This window comes from Arvicanthis niloticus, chromosome 2 (genome assembly GCF_011762505.2).
Source record: "Arvicanthis niloticus isolate mArvNil1 chromosome 2, mArvNil1.pat.X, whole genome shotgun sequence".
Classification (NCBI taxonomy): domain Eukaryota; kingdom Metazoa; phylum Chordata; class Mammalia; order Rodentia; family Muridae; genus Arvicanthis; species Arvicanthis niloticus.
In genome coordinates, this window is record NC_047659.1 from 88,170,114 (window position 1) to 88,185,026 (window position 14,913).

The 14,913-nt window shown below is 42.2% G+C and overlaps 1 protein-coding gene across 4 annotated transcripts; it reads left to right on the forward strand.

Annotated features, from left to right (window-relative positions):
• Nucleotides 1-672: 672 nt before the first annotated feature.
• Nucleotides 673-13,681, forward strand: Tmco5a (transmembrane and coiled-coil domains 5A). 4 transcript variants are annotated; one of them, XM_034496262.2, is made up of 12 exons: nt 673-759; nt 1,267-1,310; nt 2,252-2,401; nt 2,833-2,956; nt 3,482-3,532; nt 4,259-4,330; nt 7,413-7,469; nt 7,868-7,927; nt 8,352-8,416; nt 9,405-9,462; nt 11,276-11,316; nt 13,301-13,680. In XM_034496262.2, the coding sequence occupies exons 2-12, from the start codon at nt 1,276-1,278 to the stop codon at nt 13,497-13,499; spliced, it is 912 nt and encodes a 303-aa protein (XP_034352153.1). In that variant the 5' UTR covers nt 673-759; nt 1,267-1,275; the 3' UTR covers nt 13,500-13,680. The 4 variants fall into 4 exon arrangements, with proteins under 4 accessions (XP_034352153.1, XP_034352159.1, XP_034352157.1 ...); XM_034496268.2 differs by having other exon boundaries at nt 702-759; nt 1,267-1,352; XM_034496266.1 differs by having other exon boundaries at nt 715-1,053; nt 1,267-1,352; nt 13,301-13,681.
• The last annotated feature ends 1,232 nt before the right edge of the window (nt 13,682-14,913 follow it).

Consider the following 14,913-nt stretch of genomic DNA (forward strand, 5'->3'; position numbering starts at 1 on the left):
CTGCATTCATCTCAGCACAAGTGCTCATGTCCATGAATGATGCCTCTTCACATATTGGCATGCTCCTTTTAGACATGAGGAATCTCCAAGGCTCTCTCTGCACCATTCAATTTAAAACTGCAAAATCCTTTCTTTGTGACTCACTTGGTGCCTTCCCCCCCCCCCCCCCATACGCTTCATCTGCTCATATGTTCACATTATTTCTTTGGATGAAATAAAATCAACCTACACACACACACACAAACACACACACACCTCAGAATGTAAAGTCTTCACAAGAGCAAGTGTTGTCCTGTTCCCTCTTGAAGACACGGGTACTTTTACTTTCCAATACCCATAGGATGAATTGCTTGTTAGTTGGGCACTTGGTGGCGTCACTGTGGTGGCAGACCAAATTCCCCATCTTCATCTCACTTGGGCAAAAGGAAGCACTATTTGCCACAGACATGATAAGGAATGCTGTCACTTTATACTGCCTAGAAACCAGACTCCCTAAGGCATGTCCATGCTTAGGGCAGACTTAGCCATAAAGCCCACACACCCACAGAGGTTCTAACACCAGAAAGATAACAAGAACCAGTTGCCAATGGCACCACTGTGACATGCTGCCTGCCCATCGTATGTCAGGTGTGGAGTCATAACCCTATGGAAGGTTGTGAGATTCTAATGGATGGTTCTGGTGGGAAGAGATGAGAGTCTTCAGAAGAATCTCCTGATTAGGGCAGGATCAGAAAGCCAAAGCACATCAGTAGAAGGGAGGTAGAGTTTGTAGAAGAGGTTACAAGGCAGAGAGGGCCACAGGGGTTTTTTTCTACTTGGTTTTCTGACCCCTGATTAATACTAACACACTTCCCACCAAGCTTGCATTGACTGGGAACTGGAAAACATCCATGACTTTCCAGGGCAGTGATATGCCGATATCTGTGCCTTGTGACCTTTAAGAAAGCAGTGGTCATGAAGAAAGGAGACTTAAGAAAAAACTGACCACCTCTGTTTTTTCCTAATGTTTCGTTCAGGTTTCCAAATTGTATTAGTATGGCAAACAGCCTCTAGGTGCGTTTGCTTGCAGGACAACTTCTAGAATTTTCTAGCAGATCTCTGCACCCTTACTTCCTGATGCAGAGTCAGATGAGCAGAAAGATCTGGAGTCTTTGTCATGTCCAACCCAGGGGTTATGAAGGGAGAAAACCAATTCATTTACTTTCTATTTGGGAGATTAATGGACCTGTTCTCCTGTTCATAACCACATCTCTGCTGACATTTCAGGGGTCTACAATGGAAGAACAGAAGGAAATTCAGCTCGACTATGAGTAAGTAACGACAACTATGAAAGGCTGCAGTCCAGGCACCAGGTGTGAGGCCGGTCCACTGCTCATACCTTCTTTAATCTTCCAGTCACGTCTCCTTCCTTCTTCCCTCCACTCATCTCTGAAGCACTCCACTTCTACAGGAAGTGGTAAATTCTCCCATAGAAGCCAGCTTTTCCAAGACAGGACTTTAATTTCCAATACCATGTTTCATGCCACCCAAAACAAAATATAAATCCCTGGGTCATGCTACCCTATTCCCAGTTAACTCCAAAGACGATGAATTATTTTATATCGTAGAAAAAGTTTAGTGCAAGCTTCCCTTGACTTAGGTGCTCCTCCTAAAGTTATCATCTCATTCACAATTTTTTTTTTCAAAAGTGATGTTTGTACTCTTGGATAATGTTCCTGTAATATAAGATGTACTCACTGAAATAACCCTCCTATGAGAATCTCAAACATCATAATCAGAAAGTCAAAGAGAAGTGGAACCAAGGAGGGGAAGATTGAAGCCCTATTAAGGGGGTAGAAGCTTCTGTCTCTGAATAAAGCCAGACTAACTCAGAAGTGTTGGAACAGGTGCCTAGATAAAAATAGTCAATAAAAGTGTATTGCATAAGCATGTTTTGAGAACAATTTAGGAAAAGGTTGCCATGGGAAACAGTTCTCTCCAGTACATGGCTATTTAAGGAAGTAAAGATTCTTTTGAAGTCAGACTGTAGATGCATCGTTATCTCAAAATGTCCCTTGGTAGGTTGAGAATCACTGAAACATTGTAGGGTGTGATTAAGATGTACGAGTTTTCCAAGAAATGAAAATGAAAAATGGGCTCCCAGGAAGAGCAGAGGGGATGAGCTGCCTGTCTTCTAGAGAGCCCATTTGGCTCAGAGATTTTTGCTTTTGAGATAACTAGCCCTTGTTCATTTGTGGGGCTGAGCCTACAGGTCAGAAAAAATGGAAATCTTGAGATTGGCCCAATCAAAGAAGAACATTATCAGTTTGAACATGGACCTTGAAAGGGATATGCAGAGAATAGATGAAGCCAACCAGGAGCTTCTTCTCAAAATACAAGAAAAAGAAACTGAAGTCCAGAGGTGAGTCTTAAGGTTCATGATGCAAGTTCCCAACCTGAAATATGTGGGGATGGAGGAAAAAAAAAATAAAACCTCAACTCACCTCCTTGCTCTACCCAACTCTTCCACATGTAGCAAATAACTCGCCTTCACTCTGACATTTCTCCGTGGGAAGGAGACTCAAACAAGCAAGTTTGAAAATATATATTTTTTTTAAAAATCCATGCAGAGCTTACCTTGAGTTGAACACTGCAGTTGTTTGGCCTGGAAATAAAGCGGATCTTTCTTGATATAGCTTGTAAATAACCTAATTCTATGGGTCTGGGAAAGAAGGGTTGCCAACTGGGGATGCTCATGGCTTCATCAAAGTGCTCTTACACCAAACACCTGAGTTTTATCACCTCTGAACCTGTCCATCGTGGGTCCTTATGGATTATACTTGCATCATCCAGGCTGGAACGTGAGATCACCCAGACTGGAGACCCTGCAGAAGACGAGGAGTGGGAAAGGGAAAACTACACTGTGATGGAAAGAGAACAAGCCCTGCAGGAGCTGGAGGAAGAAACATCCAGACTGGTAAGCACAGTACCAGGGAAGCACACTCCACGGCCTTCATCCCGGCCTCCCGGTAGAGCACAACCTCTTCAACTAAGCTAGTCTCTCTTTAATCTAAATCTGATAATATTGGCAATTTTATCCGATTTAGACAAATGGTGGGAATCCAGGTGGTATAGCTGGATAGGACTGTTGGCTGTCTCTCTCATTTGGAAGCTTCCATAGTGCTTTCTGGTACCATGAAACCTAGTTCTTGGGGAGGAGGCTTTTAAGCTGAACTTTTTGCATACAAAGACTATGACCATGCATGGGAGGGAATTGGGAAAAGCAGGGTTTCTTGGGCAGTATTTAGTGCGGGAAATGTAAGTATCTATAGCTCTTACATGCTGCTGATTAGTTCAGCTGTGATTTGACTTCAAGATCAACTTACATTGTCCAAATAAGTTCAAACTTCTGTATGAAAATACCTGTACAAAACAGGCATATCAACTGAAGAGCAAATGATGTTATTTTGATTCAAACTTAACACTCTGGTCCTTTCTCCAGGAGAGGAAGAATGAGACTCTGGTTCATAGTATCTCAGAACTTCAGAGAAAGGTAGGACAAGGCTCTGTGTTTCTCAATGGCTCCACAGCATCTTCAGTCCCACAAAGGCAAGATAAGGAAAAGTGGACACAGGTGTCAAAGATGCCTCAGTTTGGCATGGATTCTACTCTCTGACATGCTCCCCTGAGGCTAAGGCTTGTGTCAAAAAGCCATGAATATCCTCTGCAATCGTGGAGTGGAAGGAGTAGTGGATGGGTGTTTAATGATCTCACCAGCCTTCCATTCTATCACAAGGAAATTGATTCCGATAGACACTCTGTTGAAGTGCTTAGCCAAAACCTTTCTAGGAAGTTAACTGTACCTTCATATCACAACCACTACTACCCTTAATCTCCAAGGATTTCCTCACCCAGCCCATTCACGTTGCAGAGAACTTAACACTGATACCCACTCCGGCCCACCCTGCAACCCTGAGTAGCCCACATTGAATTGGGGCTTGAAAGAAGTGCTTGCTTATCATGACTTGGTCACAAAGACTAGTAAGAAAACACCAATAGAACACATAGTTCCATAGGACACCAAGTATTTCCCATCTCCCAAAGGCTGTCTCCTTGAAGCTCTCATATAGCCATGACTCAAGCTACACACACCAAAAGATACTTTTTCTCTCTGATATTACTATTGTTGTTGTTATTATTATTATTATTATTATTTAACATCATTGTCATTATTTTATTTATGTTTGTATTTTAAGTGTGTTTTTATTTGAAACCGTAGCTTACAAGAAAATCACAAAAGGTAGTCAAGTGTGAACAAGGTGATCTGGAAACAACCCCAGAAGAGTCCAAGGTAAGTGGTAAAGCAGTTGGGAGTGGGTTTGGATTGCATGGCCAGGGAACAGCTGTCAAGCTGAACACAATCATCAGGGTAGCTGAATGTTCTTTAGGCATTGGCCTGCATCAGACTAGACATAGCCAGAGACACTGAGGTCTCTCTCTCTCTCTCTCTCTCTCTCTCTCTCTCTCTCTCTCTCTCTCTCTCTACTCTGCCCTTATTCAAGAATTTCTCTCCACAGCATATTTTATTCTCCTTTCTATTGGGAAGAACAGAGCACTCATGAGTACAAATTCTTTGGGGAGTTGAATTCCCTCACTTAAACCTCGGCTCTAGCACTTAATCTAGTGTGTGTAGTCAGGATATTTCATTGTGCATGTATGGATTGAGGAACAAATGAGATTGTGTGTATGAAACCTTTCCTCTTCTTTCCTCTTTGTGTTATCTGGATGCTCACAGTCATCTAACAATGTTGAAGTTGTTACTTAAAAGTCTGGCTGAGGTTACATATAAATTTAATAAAGGCAGACCTAGGATCTGTATGTCTACAGAATGTCAAATAAGTTATATTATTGATTTCAATCAAAAAAAGATTTATTCACTTAGTCCCTAAACTATTTAAGGGTTTATATTTTCTAAACATACTATAAATGTGTAGCATCTCCCTAATTATGCTCCAGATCTAAGGACCCAAAACCAATGACTCTAATCAAAAGTACAAGAATTAAAGACAATTTGTATTTGGTACTGAGAAAGCAGATAAAATTCTCCCTTGACATTTTATCCAGAATTAATTCTTTGTCCTAATCTAATTTCCCTATACATTCAAAAAAAATTCTACATTTGAAACCTCTGAAGAAATGGAGACACTGATAGAAGCAGAGAGTGGAAGTATATGGGATTCTTGTCCCATCTTCTGCTGGCCAGCTTAGCACTGGGGTCCACTTACACAGGCAGTCCAAAGACAGCAAGAAAACTTGACTATGCTCCAGTACTGAACAACTGAGAAGAATGAAATGATGGGTCTGAGGCTCCACCAGAAGGAAGGTGGAGATAAGACCAGAAAGGGTTATAAAGACCTTGACTATGCTTGACATATAAGCAGTGAGAAGAGTGGTTTTCTCCCAAAATCCCTTCTTTTGTAGAACAGGTTTTGCTATAGGCAACCCAACCATAATCAATAAGAAACCCAGTGGATCTGACTGCAGTGACTGTCAGCATCTCAGCCTTTGTGATGCCACCACTCTTTGCTGTAGATTGCCATTAGCCATGTGAACCATCTGCTTTGTGGCATTCCGGTGTGATTACTGTAAGATACACAGCGTCTCTTTTACTTCTCTTCTTCTGGCATGTTAGTAATCAGGCCAGCCACTTAAGAAGGTATCTGCTCCAAGCCTGATGACTCACACCACTGGCCTGCAAGAATAGCTCTTAGAACATCTGGATGAGTACCCTTGATGTAATTAATTGAAGGGAGAACACACTGTGCAGAGTGCAGGTGTCAAATCACAGCATCCAGACAGGAGAGGAAGAACAGAGCTGAATAGAGAAGTGTGGTATTTCTGCTCTGCCTCCAACATACACCCCAAATGCAACCTCTCCTCTCCATCTGTTACCCTGATACTCCCTGCTTCTGAAAGCCGCTGTAACAACTGAAATTGCCTCAGTAAAACGGTTCTCCTTGCCTCTTATTTCACTCCTAAACTGTAAACCATTCATTTTCTATACCAGGAGAAAATTGTCCTTTTAGATCACAAATGAGACTTTGTCTTTACACTTCGAGCCCTCCCTTGGATTCACACCACAATTAGAATAAAGATCTAAACTTCGTCTACTACCTCTAGGGTCCTGTAATATAGCCTAGACAAATCCTTCTAGAAACAACAGCAGTGATTCTCAACCTTCCTAATACTGTGAACCTTCAATATATTATGTTGTGGTGACCCTCAACCATAAAATTATTTTTATTACAACTTCACAACTGTAATTTGCTACTGTTCAGAGTCATAATGTAAATTTCTGATGTGCAGATGGTCTTAGGTGACCCCTGTGAAAGGGTCATTCAATGCCCCAAAGAGGTCGTGACCCACAGGCTGGGAATCTCTGATCTGTGGTGTTCTACAATACCTTTTAGAAGCTACAAAATCCTATAACCTCTGCCAATCCTTCTAGAAACAACAAGGGCTTATAACCTATTCCCTATTTGCCTTTCACACCTATTCTACTGGCCATACTCACTGACTGCTCATGAGTAACAAACGTGCACGACTTGCTGACCTTAGCCTTGGCAATAACTTCCCCACAAAATGTCTTTCCTCCAGATATCTAACAGGATAATATTTATTATTTAGGTCTCCACTCAAATATCATCTCATTACAGAGGCCTTTCCCACCACCCTCACTTCAGCCTCTCTTACACCTCCGACATGTTTTGTTTTGATTACCTTTTTTTGCACAGACCATTATTGTATTGACTTTTTGCTATGTCCCAACTATAATGAAATCCCCTAATAAAGGCAGAGGACTCACCAATCTTTCCTTTGGGGGGGGGAGCTGAAGGAGGGGAAGAGAGAGAAAGAAAAAAAGAAAAAAAGAAAGAAAGAAAGAAAGAGAGAGAGAGACAGAGAGAGAGAGAGAGAGAGAGAGAGAGAGAGATTAGTTTATTATAGTGGCCAATATAAAATAGTGTTTCTCCAAATAGTTAAGGAGATAAAAATAGGAAAGAGAAAATATACTGAGGTGTAGAGTAAAAGTTACTACTAACTACAAACTAACTACAGAGTGGGTTCTAGGGCAGGCAGGCCTATACAGAAAATCTCTGTTGCAGGGCTAGAGAAGGAAGGAAAAGGAAAATGACAAGTTGTTCAGGACAGTAATTTTCGAGAAAAATAGCTTAAGAACTATGTAATTCAAGGACAAATGTAACAGACCAAGGCTTGGCATAGAGAAGCCTGTTCAGCTGTAAGCTCTAGATGCTGTCGTAAGGCCCCGGTCGGCTGTGAGCTGATGTGTCGAAAGCTATCAGCTAAGCATTGAGATGATGTGCCTGTCTTGTGCATTTTCATCTGCTGGGGTTTTGATCCTTTCCTTTCAACAGGTTAAATTACAACAGTTGGAGTCATCCTGTGCAGACCAAGAAAAGGAGCTTGGCAAGGTGCGAACTTTAAAGTTCTTACAAAGAAGGGGAAACATAATCTCCCATCAACCTAATACATCCAGACTCAGGAACATCCTGGGGCTAACTGGTGGTTTAAAGACTAAAAAGGACATTAAGCACAATCCCTAGATTTTTTTTTCTGATGAACATTTTTCAAGACACATCCTAACATCTGTGCCTAACACACGCTGGTATCTCCTCCTTTTCCAAATCCCTCTAAGTAATTCCTCTGTGGACTACATAGTATGTACTTCATCCGTTCTCAAAACTGAAATGAATTTCTGCATACAGCAGAAGTTTACACTGTGTGTCTGGAAACAGGGGTGGAACATATGGACTTCTGCTCTTATAGCAATAAACTTGGAAAGCTTTAGGACTCAACTTTGGTTTCCCAGATAATGGAAGACTATGTGTTTGTGTCTCAGCTCTGTGAAGATCAAGCTCTCTGCATAAAGGTACAGCTTCTCTGGCAAGGGATAGCAGAGGGATTGTTGCGGGACAGGATGAAATGCACCCAGGCTGCTCAAGGGATGCTACCTAGAAAAAACTATCTCAGTGTGGTACTAGGGCAAGACTGTACACTCATCAGTCCCCAGCCTGTATCACCTTAGTGTCCATTGAGTCTTTGTAACTACTGATCCACTGTCTTGGTACCACTGTCCTTAAATTAACAATGAGCATGTCTGTATGTCTGAGCAGTTACTCTTGGGAACTGACTCTTACTGAAAAGTAAGAGAGACAAGGTGGTGGTTTGAAAGGATGTAGTCATGGGAACACAAAGCATTTGTTCTATAGTCTCCTGAAAAGTGTTTGCATGTTTAAAAACATGTCATAAAGTGCCCAAATAGTAACTATTGCTCCACTCGATTCTCTTTAAAGAAGTACCAGGAAGCTTTGAAGAGGATAGAAGAAGAACTGGAGACTGGATACCTTGAAAGAGAAGTGTGAGCATCAACAAAGAAACATGCTGTTTGGTGGTTAACCCCTTCTTGGCTGAGTCAGCATGAACTCTGCCCAGGTCCCCTCTGGAGATGAATGAGCCCCCTCCTTTTGTGATCTAGTTAGAATCAAAGTCTTAAAATCTTCATAACTTTATAACTTCCTTCATAACTTTAGCATGTGCTCTTATAACATTATAAAAGCACATACATGAATTTTAAAAAGGAGTGCTGCCTGAAATCCTTGGTAAGTGGAGTGTTCCTTACTGTTCACAGGATGACCCAAAACTGTCCCCATCCTCACTTCTCCTAAATATGTGACATCTCAACCACGATATAGGCATGAAATGCACCCTGGAGAGACTTGAGAACTGTAAACTCTACTGAGCTATGAACATTAAAAACTTAAAATGACAAGACACCTGCAAACAAGTGTCCCCTCCTTCCCAGATGAAAATAGCACACAACCAAAACAAAGAGCTGTGCCTCCATCACTTCCCCTTCTTTTTGAGGTAGTCTTACTGAATATGTGTTTCTGTTTATGAGATATTTGGAGGGACTTTGGCCCAACAATAAGAAGCCAAAACTGCATAATCTTCTAAGAGGGTCACTTACAAATGGCAATGTAGAAGCCAGGTCCTAGGATATGGAATTCCTTGATCCTGAAGGACAGTCTCAGGATCAAGTCTTTTTAGATGCTTGCTGGTCATTACATAAGGACTTCACTGTTAAGCCAAGGTTCTAGAATAGTGTTGTCTAGTAGAACATTCTGTGCCATCCAGTAGGAAGCCACTATCCACAGGTAACTGACTTCTGAGTTCCTGGAAGATGGATAACGTAGCCAAGAAGCTGAGTTTCTGTTTTAACTATATTTAAACAGCTGTGTGTATATGGCTATGCTGTTGGCTAATGCAGCTTTTAAATAAGTATTCTATACATTGTGAATAGTTGGAATACTTTGCCCAACCTCTTTTTTGGCTTCTCTTCCTCCTAGATCTAAAGTCTTAAGCATGGATTCTGAGAGAGAAAGGAGCACGAGCCTAAGTCAGAAGGTAAGACTTCCATTCCTTACTCCATGCCTTCACATACTAAGGGCGTTTTCCAGGAACTCTAAGTCGCCCAATGGATACCTAGTTTGCTCACTAAACTTTCCAAACATTTCCAACTCTAATCCTCAAGCATTCTGTACTACCACCAGCATCCCCAAGATGGCAAAGGGGCAGTTGTCTCTCCAACTTTCACCCATACAGATGACAGATTCTCAGAAGCTAACCTAAGACAGTTCCAAATGAAAGCCGGAAGGAGCACTATTTGATGTCACGTCCTATAAATGGGGCAGATAAAGCACATGCCTGTTCTCCCCTGTAATTTCAAACTGCTTTTCTGTTCTTCCCAATACAGCCTTGAGTCTTCCATAACTCAGGGCACCAGCTATCTGCTGCCCTCATGTAGCTGGAATTCTTCTGTAAGTTAAAGCACAGAAAGCCATACTTCTTTATGTCACACTTCAGTGTCTGTCCACAAGTTAGCATCATGAAGTCATCACAGGCAAGGGTCTGAAGAGGCAGGATTTTTGGAAAGAAGGTACCAGTCCATTCAGCCTTCCTGTTGTCTCATAGCAACAGGCTCACTGAGCTACACTGGCCTATAACCAAGGTTGACAGTCACCAGAATTGTCATGTCATCAACATAAATGCTTCATTTAATCTCAGAAACAAGAGCCCATCTCTTTCCATAAGAGGAAATGCCAGATGTTACCTGTGGTTGTGGGATCAACCAGATGTTTGCTTCTGTTGGATCATGCCCACATATTCTATACAAGTTATTCTGGTTCCCAGCATCACACATGCCACTCAGCAAGTAAGACTCATAAAATGTGCTAGGTCTAACATTCTAGAACCAAGTTTAGCCTGCTCCACCATGCATTCTCAGAGGCCCATCGATGGGTTCCTTCTTCTTAACACCAATCTGAGAAAACTAGATGTTTCTTTCCAAAGCCTATTATAGTCCTATGAGGGTCCACTGGCCAGTGATGTTTAAGTGCCTTCATGCAAGAAAGGCTGCCTGGGCTCTGATCACCTGTCATGTACTCCAGCTGCCTCAGGTCACAGCCATGGAATGCATTTCCAGTTCTGTTGGCTTCAGAATGTGGTGAGAACTTCTCTTGCCCTTAATTTCACAAGGATGTTTATTATAAAGGCAGTAAAATGATGAAAAAAGCATTTTGGGAGAGATATGTTAAAGAAATCCAGAAAGCCTCATTATTTCAGTCCTTCTGAAACTTCTTGCTTAGGCCACATCTGTATGATTCCCATGGGTCGTTAAGTTCCTGTTGGCAAAGCAGAAGGTGAATGAGTGGGTTAGAGAGCTAGAAATGTGGGCTCTGTGGCCCAGTTAGTAGGCTACTTACCAGCTATATTATCACCTTATTAATAACTATCTTCCTCCACCTTAGTTTATATCAGTGTGTGTGTGTGTGTGTGTGTGTGTGTGTGTGTGTAAAAACCAAGTCTGGAAAGATGCCTCAGCTTCTAAGAGTGCTTGCTGCTCTTAGAAGAGGACCCAAGTTCAGTTCTCAGCACCGGAGTCACTCAGCTCACAGTCCAGCTTGAGGGGACCTGACACCCTCTCTGGCCTCCATGAGCACCCAAACCTGTGTATACATATCCACCCAGAGACACAGTGAGTTTAAGAACAAATAAAGTGAATCTTTACAAAGCAAATTTTATCTTTAAAAATTACATCTGTTTGTACATATGTCAAGAAATTGTAAGGTTTGTATAAGCATAACGTTCAACTGATGATTCGCTAGTGTTATCTGGCAGCTTCAAGAAATTGTTTATTTACTTTTGGTGTTTCTTCCAGGATGGTTTCGTCAGTAAAGGGGCACTGAGGTTCAGTAAAAGGTAAGCAAGATCTTTTTTCTGGTAAACTTTTTGAATAGCTAAAAAGCCCGGAGCCAAACTTAGCCATTCTGTCAGAAAGCAAAATCGAGACAAGGGCTGGGTGGTGGTGGCACACAATTTTATTGCCAGCACTTGGGAGGCAGAGGCAGGAAGATTTCTGAGTCCAGGGCCAACCTAGTCTACCAAGAGAGTTCCAGGACAGCCAAGGCTACACAGAAATCCTGTCTCAAAAAAAAAAAAAAAAAAAAATCTAGACAAGAATAACCACACACACACACACACACACACACACACACACACACCAGCAGACTGTGTTGCTCATGAATATCTCAGTTCTCATGACTTGACTTCTGATCCAAAGGCAACTGACAAACTTAACTTCCCAGTGTCAGAGGTCAGCCACTTAGCAGTTGTGAGGAACAGAAATCTTAATTCCCACAAAAGATGTGGCCACTCTCACAGCTCCTCCCTTTCTCTTTCAGTCTGAAGTAGCTTGATGCATGGAGTTCCCCAGTGGCTAGGATAGACAGGAAGTGGGGAGGGGTCAGAGCTCCTAGATGCAAGTGTACACCTTTTAATGGCGGGCACAACAAAACAGAGCACATTTGTGGAAAGAAATCCTTACTAAGTATCCAGCACATAACAATTTTGTTAACTCTTTAAATGAACAGGGATCCAAGATTTGAACACCTGAGAACATATTGGTCCTGTGGGAAACACTGTGACAGCAAAGAATGATTAGTATTCATGAAGGCCCTCCACAGGCAAAGAAGGGTCAAATTACGTTCCATACAATCTGCCTACTGAGGCATAAAGAAACAATATTTAAAGTGGGTTGAAATATGGTTTAGAAAGAGTTCCATCAGGACAGTTAAAATTATTAGTGATAAATGTCAGTTGCAATTGTCTGGAAATTTTGGTTGAGGAAAACACCCTTTAATACCACATACATGAATTATTACATGTTCCCATGTCCTTACATAGGACACTCCCAAAATAATGAGCAGAGTGCTCGCAGAGCCCTTGGGCTGCTCCTCTAATCTGTATCATCAGAGTCCAGTAGGACTCACTTTGATTCCTACCCCATTTTATTCCTTAGAAGTGGCCATTACAGCCTGTCCACACACCAGTGCTCGCAGTAGGGGGACCTAATAAGGAGTTGGCAGATATTTAGTAAACCTGTACAGCATTTGAATGGGGGGTGGGGGGGAAGGAGTCTCTTTCTAGACTTACTTTTGTTTTCTTGTTTGGCATTTTGAGACAAGGGATCACTATGTTGGTCTCCTACTCATGACCTTCCTGCCTCAGTTTCCCAAGTGCTGCAGTTTCAGGCATGTGCACTACACTTTACTTCAGCACTGACTCTAATCAAATAAAAGGCTGACAAACAAGATCTTACTAAAATTAAGAAACTTTATTCTCTGATACCTGAGAGCCAGGGAACCATTATAGGGGTGGAAGCGCATAGAGCATTACACACGACCTACGGAAAGGCATCTTTGTCTACAATATATAAAGAGTTCCTGTAAGTCAACAAGCACAAACTACCTAAAAGGTAAATGGGCAAGAGGAAGAAACACATGAGACCAACCAGCCTGTGAACAGGTGTTCAGCTTCAATATTCACCAAGGAAATGTGAAATGAGGCCAGACCAGTTCTTGTTCTATAGTTGTTTGACTGACAGAATTTTAAGCATCTGGTAAGATCCCATTGGAGGAGATGTGGGCCTACAGAAATCCATATGTAGATGCAACTAACTACTTTGGAAAATAATTGGCCAAAAATAAATAAATAAGAGAACAAAATGAAGTTCCGTGGTGGGAAGTGGAAATAAAGCAGGGGCACGTGGAAAGAATGACTGAGTGGCAGAAGCAGTTACAAGCTGCCTGGAATGTGAAGTCGGCAGAGGAGCTCAAGCCTGAGACTCTGCTCTGTTCCGAGTTTTCTAATCCCTGATTAATCATGTCTGTGGTTTCTCTTGCAGGATTCTCCGCTCCCTCTTGTTCTCCACGCTGTTTTTCATCAGATTGCTGGGGTACCTGATCTTCCATTTAAGTTTTATAAATCCCGACCTCCTGGTCAATGCACTGCCCAAGATACTGAGCAGGGACGTCTTGTGGAGGCTGCGATGTTTCCTCTTTCCATCTCTCACACTTGAGACAGAAGACATGCTACCCCACTGACCCCAAGCTGTATCTGAGGGCAGCGGAAGGCAGGAGGCATGCAGGCTCACAAATGGGAGGTGGTAAAATCTGTGGAGGCAAGAGGTATGCCTCAGTTTTTCCCTTGAGATTGGCCTACTTAGTGACATCTGTCTCCATGTTACTTTTCTAAGATTAACCTTGCCCAGTAAAGAACTTTGTCAATAAGTCTCTGGATGGATGGTACAATGCACGGTACACAGTGGAGAACAAACCTGGTCAATTTTTGAATTCTATAGACGCTTTGTAAAGTTAGAACTGACCAGGGAGTTTCAGCAATCTCCAAAACCTAATGACTGGGATCCCCGAAATGCAGGAGATCCCCCGCTCCTCATGGCAGAACTTGTATGAAAATCAAAAGCAGTGTCAACTAACATGCTGTGTGTGTATCACGTACATGTCACATCAGACACCCAGGAGACTACAGCAGGAAAATCATGAGTTCAAGACTAGGAGAGGCAATGTAGGAAGATCTTATCTCTAAAATAATTAATAATAATAATCAACCAAGATCTGTAAATATAAGAGATTGTACTAGGCTGCAAGAGGACGCAAAAGGTCATCGGGATTACATTTCCATTTCTTTCTCCTTGGTCATCCCCCTTTTTGTTCATGACTGTCACCACCATAAATCCCATACTACCCAATCAGCAGCCAGCAGAATGAAACAGTCTTTGCCAATAGCTCTAATAGCAGAGCCCAGAGAACACAGACTAGCCCATCTGAGGTAAACATTTGACCCTATCATACAATGCCTACGGCCAACAGGACAGACTTTCCAATTGGTCAAGCCTGAGGCATGTGTCTACTTCCTTGGTAGGGGATGAGAGAAGTAAAAAGGAGAAGAGGAAGAACAGGGGATTGGCTCAGTGGATAAGAGCATTTTTCTGTGGAAGAATAAATAACCCAGCCCCCATGTTAAAAAAAAAAAAAAAAAAAAAAAAAAAGTCAGCCATGCCTGCAAGCCCGTGCTAAAGAAGACAGACAAATCTGGTCTGGTCAAACAGCTCAGCCAAAAGAGCAGACTTCAGATTCGATGTAGCCATGCCTGAAGGAAATAGAAGATTAATAGAGCAAGACATTGGGTTCCCTTCACTGTCCTCCACCATTGCCACCACGCGCGCACGCACACACACACACACACACACACACACACACACACACACGGAAAAAAAAGTCTAGAGGACCAGGCCATCTAGATTGCATACAGTGTGTTTCCCACAGAAAAAAAGAATCTGTGTTCCTAGAAATGGAGAGAGAAATGCTTGACAAGCAAAAGCAGACATCCCCTTAATCACTCCACTCAAGCAATTAAACCTCTAACGCTGGAGCCCTATCTGTCTTCCCACAGACAAAATTTATAAGTCCTCAAGATCGTAGACTAAGATACTGAAAA

Excerpts from the sequence above, each read along its gene's own strand:
- Tmco5a (XM_034496262.2), top strand. The coding sequence starts at position 1,276 with ATGGAAGAACAGAAGGAAATTCAGCTCGACTATGA. Across the intron at positions 4,331-7,412 it reads CAACCCCAGAAGAGTCCAAG|GTTAAATTACAACAGTTGGA; the intron begins GTAAGTGGTAAA and ends TCCTTTCAACAG. Across the intron at positions 11,317-13,300 it reads GCACTGAGGTTCAGTAAAAG|GATTCTCCGCTCCCTCTTGT; the intron begins GTAAGCAAGATC and ends TTTCTCTTGCAG.